Source organism: Anthonomus grandis, chromosome 4, assembly GCF_022605725.1.
Source record: "Anthonomus grandis grandis chromosome 4, icAntGran1.3, whole genome shotgun sequence".
In the NCBI taxonomy this organism is placed as follows: Eukaryota; Metazoa; Arthropoda; class Insecta; order Coleoptera; family Curculionidae; genus Anthonomus; species Anthonomus grandis.
The window spans coordinates 1565584-1584587 of NC_065549.1; the positions used below are offsets into that span (position 1 = coordinate 1565584).

At 31.3% G+C, this 19004-nt stretch overlaps 1 protein-coding gene and 1 long non-coding RNA gene across 2 annotated transcripts; one reads left to right on the plus strand and one right to left on the minus strand.

Annotated features, from left to right (window-relative positions):
• The first annotated feature begins 463 nt into the window (after positions 1-463).
• On the plus strand, positions 464-14868 carry LOC126734982 (motile sperm domain-containing protein 1-like). Its single transcript, XM_050438843.1, has 4 exons — positions 464-684; positions 750-919; positions 14117-14250; positions 14309-14868. The coding sequence occupies exons 1-4, from the start codon at positions 552-554 to the stop codon at positions 14523-14525; spliced, it is 654 nt and encodes a 217-aa protein (XP_050294800.1). The 5' UTR covers positions 464-551; the 3' UTR covers positions 14526-14868.
• Positions 11963-13438, minus strand: LOC126734983 (uncharacterized). The gene is made up of 2 exons (XR_007660242.1): positions 12605-13438; positions 11963-12547 (listed from the first exon to the last, which is right to left on the minus strand). It is a non-coding gene; the product is annotated as an uncharacterized LOC126734983 (long non-coding RNA).
• Positions 14869-19004: the final 4136 nt, after the last annotated feature.

Genomic DNA, 19004 nt, shown 5'->3' on the forward strand with positions numbered 1-19004 from the left:
AAGAATGACAAGCAGATGACTTTGACAATCATGGTCATTAAGTGCCTTAAGGTGAATCTACTCCTAAAAAGCGGAATTTTGTTAACATTACACCCAAGTGACGCTTATATAAATAAGGTTACAGTCTGCTTGAGGGGTAGTAGGTATTTATTGCAATAAGTTTCAAGTCTAACTTACCTTGCATGATAAAGTTCAATGCAGGTGAACTATTAGATATGTGTAAGGTTGCCGCTTGTTACATATTTTCTTTAATCAAAAATATATAAACAAATATACATTACTTGAGATACAAAGTCATCACAAGTGACGTGCATTGAAGTTTATTATACAATAATAAATTAATATTTACCTATTAATTAAAGCTTTGCTGCTATGTAATTTAAAACTTATTTTTCCTAACTATACAGACTTGGCAACATTTCGTCCAATCCAGTGCGCATGTCACTTATTGGAAATTTGAATATATAGGTTAAGGTTAAACGTCATTCGTGTTTTGTTGTCATACATTTTTCACAACAATAATATTAACAATATTGAGTTTATGTTTAAAAATGAGCTTAAGTGTACGAAAATTACCATTATTCGCGTTTCCCACGTCTCTCAGATTCTACATGGGGACCAAGAGCAGCTACACACAAGTGCTAACCCTTTACAGCCCCTACGATTTTCCCATCAAGTACAAAGGTATTTATTTATTTATTCAAACTATCATTTCTTTCAGTAATCTTTGTTTTATTATATGTATCTAGTCCATTGCCTATCTTCTGCTTGGGAAAAATACCATGTACATAAACCAGAGGGCAGCATACCGGGGCAAAGCAGTATCGAGTTGATTATAACACACAAACAACCTACTCCGATGTATTGTAATGAGTTGGATAAATTTAAGATTGTTATGCACGATCCTGTTACAAAACAAGTAAGTTATTAAAACATTTCAATATCATAAAGCTAATGCTTGAAAAATGCATAAAGTTAAGAATTACCGAACTTCTGGAGCAAGGTAGTTTAAGGTCAATAAGATAGTGTTGGTTAAAGGTAGCGTAGGGATGACCAGTAGTGCATGAGTATATTTCTTGACTTAAGGAGAGCCTTTGATACCACCAAAGATAATTTTAATTATTTAAATTGCATTTTTGTAACTTATATGTTTTTTAACATTTAAAATACAGGAGTTAAAGAGTTGCAAGTTTAAGATGTCATATAAAGCATTGCGAGCGATATCAATTGATAATGCCTTTAATAAGATATTTCTTACTAGACCACTAAAGATCTTAAAGTGACAGTTAATGGACATTGATCTTATACCATTTAATCTCTATAGCAGTAATACTCCTGATAAGTCTTCGTGTCTAAATGCCTGGGATATATATAAGATTCTTTCTTTTTTGCACCAGATACAGTCAATGAGCTTGTCTCGGAATTAAGAATTAATACATCAGTGGTCGTGATAAAGTTTCCATAAAGATTTTAGTATCTCTTGCTGCCCTCGCCAAGGCATTCATTTCATGAAATTAGATGAAACAAAAAATCTGTCGAACTATTAATCTATTTCTTTTCTTCCCACTCTCAGCAAGATCAGTGAAAAAGAGAAGGGTTTTAAGGTTGTTTTAAGTCAAGTCATAGAATGAGGTAATTATTCATATATGTCAGGAATTCTATCCAAGTTTGAGCCAGAGCAGGGGTTTTCCAGTTTCTTACACATATTAGCCATACATTAAATCATAATGGCAAAATAATAATTTAACTGAGTTTAAATGTTTAAGTAATTTCAGGATCTTAGTCCAGGCATTTGAAAGACTTGCGTGCCTGGAATAAATCTTTGAAGTATTTAAAAGGATCTTCCAGGCACTTGGATCAAATTTAATTAAATTTAGAATTTTTCTTCTAAACAATCTAAAGTAATATAAATATGTGAATAATAAGTACATTAATTAATACCAATTACTGCAAATAATCTGAAGATTATGACAAAGTTGCTTCATTATTTTTACTTCCATTACAGTCTTTCGTACACTATTCGTACTATTTCGTACACGGCAACATCACCCGACTTTGTTGTTTGTGCCGTATTTAAACGCAGTCATTTTTATGATTTTTTCGTCATTTTAATTTGTGAAAAGTGTTGCATCTGTTTGTTGTAAAGGATATTCAGCTTATCTGTGAATCATGTAAGAACAATATTATTTATTTGTATTATATATATATTATAATCACAATATCAATATTATATAATATTTGTAAATCTTGCAGTGGTCTTTCTTCAAGTGAGGTTAGATGTGTTTTATTGCAAAAACCTGTATTACTTGCCTGGTGCAAATGCTGTATATCTACTTAGGCAAAGATTAACGGTACCAATATTGATGTGATATCAACTGATGACACATTGACAGGACTTAAAGAAATGATCCAAGGTCTTTTTGATGTTATGTAGTCCAAAATTAACACCAAGCTTGAATCAGTTACAAAAAATATTTATGATACAAACAAAGAGCTAGTCAATGTTATGTTGAACAAAATTGACAGCAATACTTTCAAGCTTGGTAACTCTGCTCCTTCAACCAGCACCAGTGATTTGAACTCAAAGTTCTCAAACATCAACATGTCAAGATTCCAACCAAATGGTTTAAAATCACACAAAGAGCCATTAGTGTCAAAAAAGGCTTTGGAGACAGCGGTCAGTCTCGCCATTACACAAACCAACTTGGGATCTTCTCTAACCAGTTCGGGGTCCTCTAAAATCACTCCTGAGTTATCACAATCTAGCCCTGGAACATCATCTTTGGAGCCTAACAATAAAACTGCCTCCAAGCCAGCTGTTTCAAGAGGCACAGGGAAAAACCTACATTTATCTGGAGTACCAGTGACTCATAAGAAATGGTTTATATATATATATATATATATAACGATTTAAATAGTGAATTTGTAGAGGCCAGAATCCGGGAACAAAATCATTTTATTGAAGCAATGGACCACCTAGAAATAACTTTCTTTAAACTCAATAAAAAAAGAGATTCTTATACTATCTACGGAAATTGTTCAGCCAAATTATTTCATAAGTTAATTGCAGTAAAGAAACTATATATAGGATGGCAGCGTTACCCAGTATTTGAAGATATAAGTGTACCCAGATGTTTTAAATGCCAAGGATTTTTTCACAAAAATACGGAATGTCCGAATGAGGTCTTTTGTGAGTATTGTTCGGAGAAACACGCAGTTAAGGAGTGCCTAAAAAACCAAAAAAAATGCATCAATTGTATTCATGCAAACGCAAAGTTTAATTTGGAGCACAATATAAATCATGCCGCAAACGACAAAACTTGTCCGTCTTTTGAACATCAAATCACGCTTTTGAAAAACAAAATTGACTATGATGGAAGTTATGGCAAATAATAGGCAAGAGGTAGAAGTGCTACAGGAACTGGACGTTTTAGATAATGCGGATCAACAAAGTACGGACTGTGATTATGTAAGCAAAAAAATTAACATAGGTTCCAAACTCTTAAATATCATTCATTTTAACATAAGAAGTTTAAAAAAAAACTTTGATCAAATGATAGTTTTTCTACAAACATATAATTTAATATCCTGCGACATTATTGTTTTGGGTGAAACATGGCAATTGGTTGGTAATGAATTTAATATAGAGGGCTTTAAAATGTATTATAATGGGGGAGACTGTAACCAGAATGATGGGGTGGTTGTTTATATAAAAAATAATTTAAACATAAACAAAGTAGAAAATATAAAACTAATTAGGTCGGGAATTACTTTGATTAGGATAACTTTAGCTATAACTGATATACAATATGGCATAACGTGTATATATAGACCTCCCTCGACGGTAGTATCGTCTTTTCTCGATGACCTGGAAAATTATTTATTACGTGAATGTGATCAGCAAACAGAAATACTTCTGGGAGATATAAACATAAATACTCTATCTGAAAATTCAGCTGATACAAATAACTACCTAGCTCTCTTGATGTCTTACGGATTCTACTCCCTTATAACTGGTCCTACACGGGTCACATTAACATCAAGGACCTGTATTGACCACATTTTCCTTAAAAAAAATTTTTTGGAAAACAAAAATAAACATCTTTCTTTTATTTTGGAAACTGACGTCACCGATCACTATCCTGTGTTGCTTAATTTTGCTAGAGACGAGGTTCGGGCAGGTAATGTTTCCAATAATATAAAAATTAAAACTATAAAAATATTAAACAATGAGAAGGCAAAAGATTTACTTATAAAACAAAATTGGGAAAACACTATCTTAAATATTAATGATGTCGAAATTGCAACCAAAATTTTTTATAATGTTGTCGAACATATTATACAAAGCTGTGAAGAGACAAAAATATTAAAACAAAAAATAATTAAAAAAATAAAACCTTGGATAACTGCTGCTATTATATGTTCAATAAAAAATAGGGACAAAATGAAAAGAAAATTAAATAAAAATTATAGTTTGGAAAAAGAACAACAATATAAAACATACAGAAACTCATTGGGTAAAATAATAAATAAATGTAAAAATGACTATTACAAAACAAAAATTGAGGAATCTAAGAATAATATGAGCAAAATGTATAAGGTTATAAATGAGGTTACAAATCAAATTACTACTAAAGGAAATGACATAATAAAAATAAAAAATAATAACAAAGAATTTTCAAGTAATCAGTATTTTATAAACGTAGGAGTAAATATGCAAAACCAAATAAAAAAACCAAAAAAACAATTCAAAATTAATCATAACAGTGTATCTTCAATGTTTCTAAAACCAACTAATAGGAATGAAATAATTAAACATATTTTTTCGTTAAAAAACAATTCCGCGCCTGGGATAGATACTATTAGCTCAAAATTTATAAAAAAATTTCATATTTACCTTATTGAACCATTGGTTCACATTATCAACCTAATATTTAAAACAGGAACAGTACCTACTCAATTTAAAGTATCAATAATCACTCCAATATATAAATCAGGTGATAAATGTGAAATAGGTAACTATCGTCCTATAAGTGTGATCAATAATTTTTCCAAGCTCTTCGAGAAATGTTTGAAAGATAGACTTATTGACTATTTACAAAAAAATAACATATTAACACAAAATCAGTTCGATTTCATTGGGGGGCTCAGCGCATCCGATGCTGTCTGCGAATTAACAAAGCGAATGAATCAGGCTTTTGATGGTGATAGAAAGTGTTTGGCAGTGTTTCTGGACCTAGCAAGGGCCTTTGACACTGTACCGCATGAGCTTTTGCTAGATACTTTAAGATCTTATGGTATTAGAGGTCCAGTGTCAAGGGTCTTTGAAAGTTACTTGGGGGACAGAAAACAGTCTTTAAAAATAAATAATGAGATTAGTGAACCATCTTATATAAAAATTGGAATTCCACAAGGAACAGTTATTGGACCTATACTCTTTATAACTTATATTAACGCTCTTACCAATCTTAAAATTCATGACGGGTCACTGATATCATATGCAGATGACACGGTTGCGGTGTTTCACGGAATTTCTTGGGGAGACACAAAAAAAACTGCAGAACTTGGTCTAGCAACAGTCAAGAACTGGCTGGATTCTTTTAAATTAAGTCTCAATAGTCAAAAAACAAACTATATTGCATTTTCTATAACAGCTGCTAATCGCCCCAGATTTTAACAAATTAAACTTGAATTAATTGATATCAAGGAAGTTTCATTTACTAAATATCTGGGTATCATTGTGGATAAACATTTAAAATGGGACCAACACATTCTAAAATTAACACAAAACATCCGTAAACTTATTTATCGATTTCATATTTTGAGAAATATCTTAAATGAAAAACTACTAATTTTAATTTATAAATCCTTGGTTGAGTCCTTGTTAAGGTATGGGGTGATTGTCTGGGGAGGTCTATACAAGAATTGTTTAAAACAACTTAATGTAGTACAAAACTTTATTTTAAAAGTTATATACAAAAAACAAAAAAGATTTTCTACACAACAATTATATTCTGAAGAAATTTTTAATATACGCTCAATTTACATATTGTCAACATGCATTTATACACATAAATCAGAAAAAATCAAAAATTATGTTAGTCATTCCTACACAACCCGAAATAATATAAACAGACACCTAAAAATACCAAACATAAAAAAAACTATAGGGCAACGATTTTTAGGATACTTGTCCCCGAAATTTTATAACATCTTACCAAACAGCTTAAAAAATATAAATAATATTAAAAACTTTAGTAAGGTCTGTAGAAAATTTATTTATTCAAATATAGATAAATTTAATTTTTTTAAATAGTTTTGGGAAGGGAAATTTTATTGGAGAATTTTTCTTTAGTTGTAGATTATGGTTAGTTATATTTTATATTATTACTAAAATTTTGTGATTTCTCAGCATACACAAACAGATGTTACAACATCTAGGTGTATGTTAAAAACAATGACTGTTAACTATTATTATTGAATATAATTAAGTTAAAAAAAAAATAAAAAAATTGTTATAATATAACCAAAATGATTAATAAATTTGAATTTGAATTTGAATATATACTCATAAGATATGTTGGAAGGGTGTCCGGTACAATTGTCACATCTGATGGCTTCCAAGAAGTCTGTGAGAGTACCATTATTGACTTTGTCAAAAATCAGGCAAAGATATCTTCTCATAATGGCATAAAATCATTTAAAGTTGGTGTAAGTGACAAATATTATGACATAATTTCTGATCAATCTTTTTGGCCAGATGGAATTGTATTTCGTCCATTTGAATCCCAAACCCAACCCAACCCAACCCAGAAATTCAAGTGTAAATTTTTAAAGACCAAATGTACACATACAAGGCAATTGATAGCTCTTAATGAGGTGACAGTTTATTATCAGAATGTAAATGGCTTAAGAACAAAGTGGGTTGAAGTTTGCAAAAATGCTTTAACTTCAGTATATGGTGTGATGATGTTGAGTGAAACTTCATTGAACAGCAACTTCTTAGACAGTGAACTGGGTCTGCATAGTTTTACTATTTATAGACGGGACAGACGTCATGAACGGACTGGTAAAACCAGGAATGGTGGAGTACTTATTGCTGTTCGCTCGTCTCTAGAGTCTGAATTGCTGCCTATGGCTCATGAAGAATCTGAAGCCATCTGCGTTTCCGTTATTCTTGGTAAAGTGAGACGAATTTTTTGTTGCTTTTACACACCTCCCAATTCTAAACCCGAAGACTTCCAACGTTTTTGTGAGACAACCGAGAGGGTGACCGAAGACTATGGTGACAGCTCAATTTTGATTGCCGGTGATTTTAATCTACCAAAATTGACTTGGTGTAATGACTCTCTTGGAATGTTTGGTAGTGGTGTTGCGGGGCCTGCAGAATCTTTACTATAGAAACAATGCCATACCTTAACATGTATCAGATCAATAACATTCAAAATGCAAACGGGGTATATCTAGATCTAGTTTTTAGTAACAATAGTAATGATACCCTATCAAGCTCAAATGATCTTTTAGTTAAATGGGATCGACATCATGCTGCATTGGTGATTTTTATAAAGTTAAACAATTTTGAATCTTTTGATTATTGTGAAGAAATACACGACTTCAAGAATGCAGATTATGCAGTTACCTTCTTGATGCGGATTGGGATAGTTTATTCATATCTGATGTTAACGCTAATGTGGACTGTTTGTATAAAGCATTGGGCAACGCTCTCACCTATTTTGTACCTATCATAAAAATTAACAATAAATTCAAGTTTCCAATATGGTTCAGCGCAGAATTGAAATCAAATGTCTTGCAAAAAAGTCTAAGGCCGTTGAAGACTATAAAATGTTCAGTAATCTTAGAGCAATCTGTAAAAATCAGGCCGATCAGTGCTACTCAAACTATATTGAGCAAACCCAATCTTCTATTTCCGGTGACCCTAAATATTTCTGGAAATTTATAAGAGATAAGAGACAAAATAACAGTATTCCATCTACTGTGAAATAATTAGATGCAGTGGGTAAAAATGGCCATGAAATAGCATCTTTATTAGCACAATATTTTTCTTCAGTCTACTCTCCTGATGATGAATTTGATGTTCAGGAATTTACGCAGCCTGATATTGTATGTTCTTTTGGTATTAATGAAATGCATGTACAAAAGTCTTTGAAAAGTTAACCAGTGTCAATGTTAATAAGGGTCCTGGGCCTGACTGTATACCAGCTGTCTTCATAAAACACTGTGCTTTTGCTTTGGCACGTCCACTATTATGGCTGATTTATAATTTGTCTTTCAAGACAGGTAGATTTCCAACCTCATTGAAGTTAAATTATTTGACTCCTATATTTAAGAATACAGGTCAGAGGGATGATGTGAAAAACTATCGTCCTGTTTCTCTGGCTTGTCACTTTGCAAAGGGTACTTGAAAGTTTTGTCACAGATTTTTTATCAGAGAAATTTAAAAACATAATCTCAACTAAGCAGCATGGGTTTGTCAGGGGTAGGTCCATTACCACTAATTTGTTGCTTTACCAAACAGCTTTGTCGGGGGCCTTGGAGAGCGGTATGTCGGTTGATTCCATAGACTTATAACCCAAGGATAGACCCAGCATGTTTACATTAAATGAAATCATACACGCATATAGATATTAAGGCCATGATGCCAAGTTGAAAAGATGTTTCGCCGGAAAATGTATTATTTTTCTATTTAATTGCCAATAATCCACAAATTATCACACTAATTACTGTAACAAGTTCCCATATCAAAATTAAAATATTCGTGTCATGCAAAATTTGTTCCTCAGGTACCTAAATACCTAGAAATACAATAAAATACCAGTTTTATACGACCGCACCCAAAACGACGGAATTTCCGAAACAAACTGACCTGGTGACGAAAGTGGCAACTCATCTGTTTACGACGTAAATTCATTTTTACTATTTCATTCATTTTTCGTGTGCGCTGTTGCCTAACAGAGATCTCGAGCTTTATAGTCGTTTTTTTGTGATTATTTGATTGTTTTTAACGTTTTTTGTGTTGTTTTGGACTATTAAGACTTAATACCATGACTAAAAAGTGTCACGTGTGCCAAAGAACGAGTACTACGTCGGAAAATGTATATTTTCATAGGTAAGCAAGAATATTTACGTCAAGCATGATTTTGAGTATCAGTGGCGGCGCTACGCCACGAAATGATAGTAAACCATACCATAAAATAATGTCGTTTTCATTTTATCACTATAAAGTAGTGTATTTTATAATATTATATATTGTATTTTGTGAGTTCATTCACGAAATAAAATAATATAACTTTTAGGTAGGTATAATAAAATAAATTAAGAAATTAAATAAAAAAGTTTACGGTATGTTTTGTTTTTTTATGCACAGTACATGCTAGGCAAAATAACATTATCTCATTTTATAAAATAAGGATTGGTCAACTTTTAACTTTTTATACTAAAATCAATTTGATTTGCCTCGGATTTGCATTTGCCCATAGTAAAATAAACTTTTTTTAAGTGATTGCTTTTTTCAAATTTATTTTTTGATATTTTTTCTTGAAAATAAGTTGTTTGTTTTATTTTTTTGTTGTAATTATCCCAAGCAAGTAAAGAAAATTTATCATGCTGTGCAATGTTTAGTAAGAGTAAGTAGGTATTTTATTTTCCTGCATGAACTCATAAAAATAAAAACACTTATTATTTTATTTTGTTTGCATGAAACAAATATTAGGTACCTAAATCTTTCGTTAAAAATATCTATTTTATTCTAGACTAGTAATAATGTTATTTTATTACTTACCCCCTAAAGTACTTTATAAATACTAGATTTTAATTTTTTAGATTTCCATCTGAACCTGCTGAATAAACCAATTACCAAAATCTGCACTGATTTGCTCTGAACATTTGAAGTCATCCGACTTTTTTCAGAGTCGAGATGACAAAAAAGTCTTAAGCCAGGTTCCCTTCCAAAGTTAGTGGGATCTCTTTATGATAGTTCTTCGACTAAGTAAGAATTTTGTTAATTATTTTCTGCTTATTTTAAAATATTTGCTATATTCTTTAAAAATTTAAAAAAAACTTACCTAAACTTACCAAGAAAATATTGGAATTTCAAGTCTCATGACATTTTGAAATATACATATGTATGTATAGGTATATAGATTTGATTTTTACAATTTTCTTCTTCAAACAACCTGCATTTTACAATAATAAAAATCGATATGGGTCTATTTAATAATTGCTTAAGTAATTCTTAATGAAATTCAGTCATTACTATTTTTATTAAAAAAAATCCTATTAACAGTTCTTGAAATTTGAACTATAATAATGACTAATTAAATTTCTTAGTCTTTATCTTTCCCCTCTAATCTTTATATCCTAAAAAAAAACAAAATATATACAGGGTGTCTTAAATACCATGTTCCACATTGCTATCTTAAAAACTCTAAAAGATAGGCGATTAGGGCGGTTAAATTAGAAAAAAGTTCCCAATTTTGATGCTCATTCCAAATCCTTTTACAGTGTTTCCTATCATTTAGAAACTAATATGAATTTTGCAACAATGTAAAAGATTTGGAGTGAGCATCAAAATTGGCAACCTTTTTCTAATTTAACCGCCCTCATATATCTTTTATAGTTTCCGAGATAGCAATAGTGGCACATGGCATTTAAGACACCCTGTATAGCCTACTTTAATGGAAGAAAAAACCTTAATAGTACATATTTTTATCAATAATATGTACAATATAATTTTTATGTCACGTTTGTATATTAGTACCTATAATTGCTGTAGATTTATAAGTAAAACTTTTTCAGCTTATCATCTCAAAGTTTTAACATCAGTTTGTCACCTTGTGGATCCAAGCTTACAGAAAATGAGCCGGTCGCTCGTAATGTTACTGCAAAATGTTCACCAGATATTGATCATGAATTATCCTGCATACCTGGCTCTTCAGAAATGATACAGAGATCATCACCTACATCTTCTAGGACAGCTACTGCCTCTGAAGCTGAATCAGAGTCCTGTACTAGTGTTTCAGCTGATCATTCCACATTACAGCCCAAGGCAGTTGACAGAGATAGCCTTCCTGAAGCTAAGGAGGCACTGGTGTTTATGGTGGTACCCATCAATGATTCTTGAAAAGTGCCTGTTGGGTATTTTTTTCTAAATGGGCTTGAATCTGCTGCTAAAGCAGACTTAGTAATTAATTGTTTCAGATTAATACTGTGATGACAGTAATACTGTGAATTTATTTATGTGAATAAATTTATATATTATTTTAGAAAATCTTTGGTTTTCGTTTTTACTGCATACCCCATAAAATTTTATAAGAAAAAAGAATCTCTTATAAAATGCTCATAGTGGAAAAAACAATTATTACAAAAGTATTGATCCCATGGAGAACCTTAATACCTCGAGTCTTAAAGACAATATTTTTTTTTAAAAATATGTAATTAATTAATTGATTAATAAATTCATAACAATGTTACCGGCCAAAGCTGTCGGTTTTTAACAATTTTAAATAATATTTTATACCGATTTAAAAAAAATAAATGAAAATTTTCGCGTAAATTCAAGCTTCAATTTCTAAAACACTGAGCGGTAGAGACACAATTTGTTTATGCTATCTTAACACGAAAATAAACAAGCTCTTTAAATTTCAACCTGCTGCCGACCTACTTTTTTTGCAATTTTTAAAATTTCCGCTCCAAAACCAGCCCGTACGTTTCGTATGGCAATAATAATTTATTATTATTGTTATTATGATATAAAACGGGTGTGTACTTTCATTTTACCACTTTTTCGTTTATCTGCCACACGTAATAGGTATAAGTTTGTTGACAAATTTTCAAATTGTCTCAGTAATCCAAATGACATCCGGTTGTATATCATATTTACAATATTTTATCAGTTGATAAAGATATTTTGTAAGAATTAAGGATTTATTAAATGTAAAGTCAATTAAAATAAATAATATATTGAAAAGAAAAAATAGTATTACAAAAAATTAACTACGCCTATGGCTGTTGAAACGAAATGACCGAAATGAAAAATCGATACATTGAGGCATGCGTGTTTCACGGCGACATCAGAGCAGCAGTCGCTGCAGCGGACGGTGCGACGTTGCCAAACGATAGTTTATCGCTTTTCCTAAATTTCCATGACTGATCGCTACTTATTGCGATTTATGAATGAGTAGTTTGGTCTATCCTTGGTTATAAGTCTATGGTTGATTCATTCATTCTCTCCTGGTTGCAAAGTTGTCACTCTATGGCATTGGTGGTTGTCTTTTGGCCTGGTTAAAGTCATATCTGTCTGGAAGAACACAGATTGTAAAGATAAATAACTTTTATTCTAGTCCTTTTCCGGTGACTTCTGGGGTTCCTCAGGGTGCCCACCTTGCCCCTTTTTTATTTAATCTTTTTTTTATTAATGATGTCGTTCATTGTTTTGATTATTGTAATGTGTTGCTTTTTGCTGATGATGTTAAGATTTTTAGAATTATAGACAGTAACTTTGTTCTGATCTTCACAAATTTGAATTATGCTGCAAGAACAATAGAATGGTCCTAAATGCTAAAAAATGCAAATATATTCAATTTACCAGGAGTTTTAGTCCACCATTTCATCAGTACCATCTAATGAGTTCACTTATTGAGAAGGTATCAGAGATACGTGACTTTTTCAAAAAATATTGAAAATCTGTGTAATAAGGCTTACAAAATGTTGGGTTTTATTAAGAGGCACACTCATGATTTCAGCAGTATTGATTCCATCAAACTTCTGTGTTTTTCATTGGTTACATTTCATTTCATAAGATACATTGCTTACAAGCTTAATATTCCTTGTATTGATATTAATTACAGTGAAATGTATAGATTGCTGAACATTGAAAAGTTGGAGACTCGACGTAAAAACTGCGATATTATCACAACATACAAGATTCTTAACAATGTAATACAGTCTCCTGAGTTGTTGTGTCAGCTTAATTTAAATGTTCCTCCTACTACATTTCTCAGACAGACTAGATTATTATACCTTGAACAACATCGTACACTGTATGGTGAAAACTGTGCGATAGGTAGAATGATGATTACCTCAAATAGTGTCAGTATAGATTTGTTTCATTGTTCTCTGAGTTCACTTCAACGAGTTTTAAAATCTGCTTAAGTGCAATATAATTTTATATCTTGACTTTGCTTAAAGTGTGTCTTCTTTTCTACTGCAGTTACTCAGTTTTAAACCATTGTTGTCCTTAATTTTATTGATGTTACCTGTTATCTGTTATTTATGCTGGATATTTAATGATAGTACTAATACTTCAAGTGCTTTATTGCGATATAAAATCTTATTTTGTTGAATATTCTATATACTATATTTATTTTGTAAATTAGTTAATTACCGTAATATATATACTGAATACTGAATACTATTGTAAGTTTTAATACTAATATAGACGGGAGATCTTTATAATGTAACAGTCCTCAAGTATTTATTTCCAAAGTCATTGTTGGATCTTAGATTAGATAGTTTTTATTATTATTGTTTATATTAATCTTTATTGTTGATCAAAAAAATAATCTTTTCTAAAGTCCATACTTTGGTTGCATTGTATGTACAATTCTTCAAACGTTTTGAGTTATTTGCTATTTATTTAATTGGTATCCTGGAAGGTTTCTTAGGTATGAAATTAAGTATCATAAGACATAGGTATTCTAATTAATTTTTGAAGTTAAGTAGTTATATTCTGGACCTTTTGTCAGTATTTAATTGACTTAAGTGCAAGTACTCAAAAGCATTGTCCGGGCATTGGAAGCAACTTTAACAGAACTTAGAATTTTATTCTTTAATTCTAGACAATCTTAGAGTAATTTTAGGGTCTATCCTAGATATTTAAATGATATTTCCTTACTGGGGGTAATTTTTGTTCACATATTTAATCACCACTACAATTCCCATTCTCTTATCTACACTAACTAAGAACTCATTAAACTTCAGGTGAGTTTTTGATGACTAAAGTTTACTATTCATCGGAGGAGTATCACTCAATTAAATTATTTGTCTATACCTATTTACTAATAAAAGCTTCTTATGATTGACTCCTTGTTTTTCACAGATCATAGGTAAAAAAACCATAGAGTCAGTCCTGTTGCCAGGTATCGAAGAGCCTGATAATAACGATGAAGATTTTGACTTTTGCAGTGAGGAAGGCTCCTCCAATCGCTCCGGTTATGTTGCTCAAACTTCCAGGTTAGGATTTAAAAAAATTATATTATCTATATATAAATAAAATAAAATAATATTTCAGGATAGTTCAGCAACAGGAACAACCATCTAAGCACACACCAAACAATTTCCTGTTTACTTTTATTATATGCATGTGTGCTATAATATTATTCTTGCCCACGGAGCCTGAGGAGCTCAAAGAGTCGAAACTGCCGAGTTACTTGCATGTAACTCATAAATTACAACTGTTAGCAGCTTTACTTTTAGGGGTGTTTCTGTGTGTTCTGGTTAAACCCTAATCGTTAAATTATTAATTAATTACAATTATATTATAATATATTGATTGATTGATGTGATGTGTGCCTATGTTTGTTCCCAAGCATTTGATAGGCGGAACAAAGACAAGTCAAAAAAAGTTTTTTTTTTATTTAGTTAATTGAATCTAATAAAGGTTAAAATCAACGTAAATGGAATTTCGCCACCTTATTTAACCTAAAATGTTTATTAATGGTGCTTGACAATGGCTTGATCTGCAGTTCCACCTTGGACTACAATAGATTAATTTACATATTATTGTTTTTGTTTGTTTGTTTGTTAAGTGTTTTGTATTTTTTAATAAATTAATGTTTTGTAATAAAAAAACGGGTGTTTTCTTTGTTATTCATAATAATGCAGTTTACTACTCAGTTTATATCAGGGCATACAAACTAATTGATTTTAATTCAAAAACTTGCTATTATATTACAAGTGATACAAAAAATGACCTCTGTAGAAGGGTATGATGACCTTCACAAGGTCATGTTCTTAAAAAATTTTGAAATTCAATTTTTGGAGAAGATTAAAATAGAGGAAACCCACCCGTCCCACTTGCCAAGAAATAAACTGCATCAAATGAATTTATAACATAGTGACATGGAAAAATTCAAATTTCGCGCCAAAATCAAGATTGACACGTGGCTACATTCTAACGGGATATTAGATACTCCTCGCAATTTTTGACATTCAAATGTGAATTTGGCTAGGTTTTACTTAGACCTCGCAATACTGTAGTTCAGCAATGTGAAGCCGAATTTTACTTCATGATGACATTAAAGTATCAATCATAAAAAGCAATTTATATTAAGTTTTCAACAAACGATTCAGATTTGCTGCAGTACGTTACTGGTAAGTACATTTCCGTCAATAATTGATTGATATGAAGATTTTGATCAAAATTTTTTATACAAAAATGCAGCAATCAAATAAAAAAATTATTCCAGGCAGTTGAATAACTTAAATGCATGGAATAAATATTTCAGTTCTCAAAAGCATCTTTCAGGGCATTTGGATCGAATTTAATTAAGCTTAAAACTTTATTCTCATAGAAAAATTCAAATTTCGCGCCAAAATTAACATTGACACGTGGCTTTATTATAACGGGATATTAGACACTCCTCGCAATTTTTGACAACGCAGCTGAGCTTGACCTTCAAGGTTATTTGAAGGCCAACGCGATTTTTTTAAATGGGAATCCCTATTTTTGACACCGGATTCTGAAAGAGCGAAAAATTTGACGTCCGGGTATGTATTGAGGTATGAGATTGAAGTAATCCCGAGAGGTCAAATAGAAGTCAAATAATTACTTCTAAAAAATCTCGCGAGTTCAGTGGTAAAAGAAAACAAATAAAGGTCATACTCTAGGTAAGTCTTAACGAGGAACCCAACGGTGACCTTGGATTTGACGTTAAACCTCATTTTCAGGGTCATTTGAAGGTCGACCTCATTTCTTCAAACGGAAATCCTTATTATTTGACCTCTTGGGATTACTTCAACCTCATACCTCAATACATACCCGGACGTAAAATTTTCCGCTCTTTCAGAATCCGGTGTTAAAAATAGGGGTTTCCATTTAAAAAAATCGCTTTGACCTTCAAATAACCTTGAAGGTCAAGTTTAAGGTCACTATCAGATGCACCGATTGATTCCCCAAAACTTTTGTATTTAAAGATTTTTTCTAGCGCCCATATTTGCCAAGATTTTTGGGTGTGTCCATACTTTTCGGGCACCCCGTATATATATCTTTTATTTAGGTATTTGTGCTACACGTTTTTAAGATCATCAGGTATACTTATTTACTTGTATTTATGTACTTACCATGTAGATTTTGTAGATATTAACTTTAATAAACACCCTATTTAAATTAAATTAAGGTGTTTTACTACTGAGTGAGGGAGTGTGACTGAGACAACTGACCATACAGAGAACCCACGAAGCCGGCCTGATAGGTTTTTTTTTTTTTCATCATTTAAATTTAACAGGGTTTCTGGAACCTATCAGATCTAGGGAGTTGTTCTTGTTGTTTAGAACTTTTAAATCAAGACTGTCGAACAAACTCAACTCCCTAGAAATAGGCCCTGTAAACCGGTTAGTCTTGCCGGAATATTATTTATACCATAACACGTTACTGGTGAGTAAATTTCAGTCCATAATTGATTGATATGAAGATTTTGATCAAAATTTTCTATACAAAAGTGCAGCAATCAAATAAAAAAATTATTCCAGGCATTTGAATAACTTAAATGCCTGGAATAAATATTTCAGTTCTCAAAAGCATCTTTCAGGCATTTGGATCGAATTTAATTAAGCTTAGAACTTTATTCTTTAATTTCAAATTCAAATTTCGCGCCAAAATCAACATTGACACGTGGCTACATTCTAACGGGATATTAGACACTCCTCGCAATTTTTGACATTCAAATGTGAATTTGGCTAGGTTTTACTTAGGCAACGCAAAAGAGGGAACTTGTAATATCGTAGTTCAGCAATGTGAAGCCGAATTTTACTTCATGATGACATTAAAGTATCAATCATAAAAAGCAACTTATATTAAGTTTTCAACAAACAATTCAGATTTGCTGAAGTACGTTACTGGTAAGTACATTTCCATCAATAATTGATTGATATGAAGATTTTGATCAAAATTTTTTATACAAAATTGCAGCAATCAAATAAAAAATTTATTCCAGGCAGTTGAATAACTTAAATGCCTTGAATAAATATCTCAGTTCTCAAAAGCATCTTTCAGGCATTTGGATCGAACTTAATTAAGCATAGAACTTTATTCTTTAATTTCAAATTCAAATTTCGCGCCAAAATAAACTTTGACACGTGGCTACATTCTAACGGGATATTAGACACTCCTCGCAATTTTTGACATTCAAATGTGAATTTGGCTAGGTTTTACTTAGGCAACGCAATAGAGGGAACGCTGACATTAAGATTTTGATCAAAATTTTCTATACAAAAGTGCAGGAATCAAATAAAAAATTTATTCCAGGCATTTGAATAACTTAAATGCCTGGAATAAATATTTCAGTTCTCAAAAGCATCTTTCAGGCATTTGGATCGAATTTAATTAAGCATAGAACTTTATTTTTTAATTTCAAGTTCAAATTTCGCGCCAAAATCAACATTGACACGTGGCTACATTCTAACGGGATATTAGACACTCCTCGCAATTTTTGACATTTAAATGTGAATTTGGCTAGGTTTTACTTAGGCAACGCAAAAGAGGGAACTTGTAATATCGTAGTTCAGCAATGTGAAGCCGAATTTTACTTCATGATGACATTAAAATATTAATCATAAAAAGCAATTTATCCTAAGTTTTCAACAAGCAATTCAGATTTGCCGAAGTACGTTACTGGTAAGTACATTTCCTTCAATAATTGATTGATATGAAGATTTTGATCAAAATTTCCTGTATAAAAGTGCAGCAATCAAATAAAAAAATTATTCCAGGCAGTTGAATAACTTAAATGCCTGGAATAAATATTTCAGTTCTCAAAAACATCTTTCAGACATTTAAGATCGAATTTAATTAAGCTTAGAACTTTATTCTTTAATTTCAAATTCAAATTTTGCGCTAAAATCAACTGACACGTGGCTACATTCTAACGGGATATTAGACACTCCTCGCAATTTTTGACATTCAAATGTGAATTTGGCTAGGTTTTACTTAGGCAACGCAATAGAGGGAACGCTGACATTAAGATTTTGATCAAAATTTTCTATACAAAAGTGCAGCAATCAAATAAAAAAATTATTCCAGGCAGTTGAATAACTTAAATGCCTTCTCAAAAAACATCTTTCAGACATTTAGATCGAATTTAATTAAGCTTAGAACTTTATTCTTTAATTCTAGACAATCTGAAGTAATTTTAAGGTCTATCCTAGGCATTTAAGTGATTTTGCCTTATTGAAAGTAATTTTTATTCACTAATTTCTTAACACCATTATCTCCACCATTCCCATTTTCCAATATATATTAACTATAAGAACTCATTAAATTCAGGTGAGTTTTTGGTCACTAAAGTTTACTATTCATCGGAGTAGTTCATAGAAAAATTCAAATTTCGCGCCAAAATCAACTTTGACACGTGGCTACATTCTAACGGGATATTAGACACTCCTCGCAAATTTTGACATTGACATTCAAATGTGAATTAGACAACGCAATAGAGGGAACTCGTAATATCGTAGTTCGGCAATGTGAAGCCAAAGTTTTGTTTTATGATGACACTAAGGGCTTAATTTTTTTCCGTTAAATTTGGGTGTAATATTAAAATATCAATCATAAAAACTAGTTTTAAACAAAGCAATTTAAACTTGCTGAAATACGTAACTGGTACATTTGCGTCAATAATTGATTGATTTGAAGATTTTTATCAAAATTTTCTATAGAAAAGTGCAGGAATAAAAAAAAACCTGTTCTTATCAGCGCAAAAAATGAGCACTTA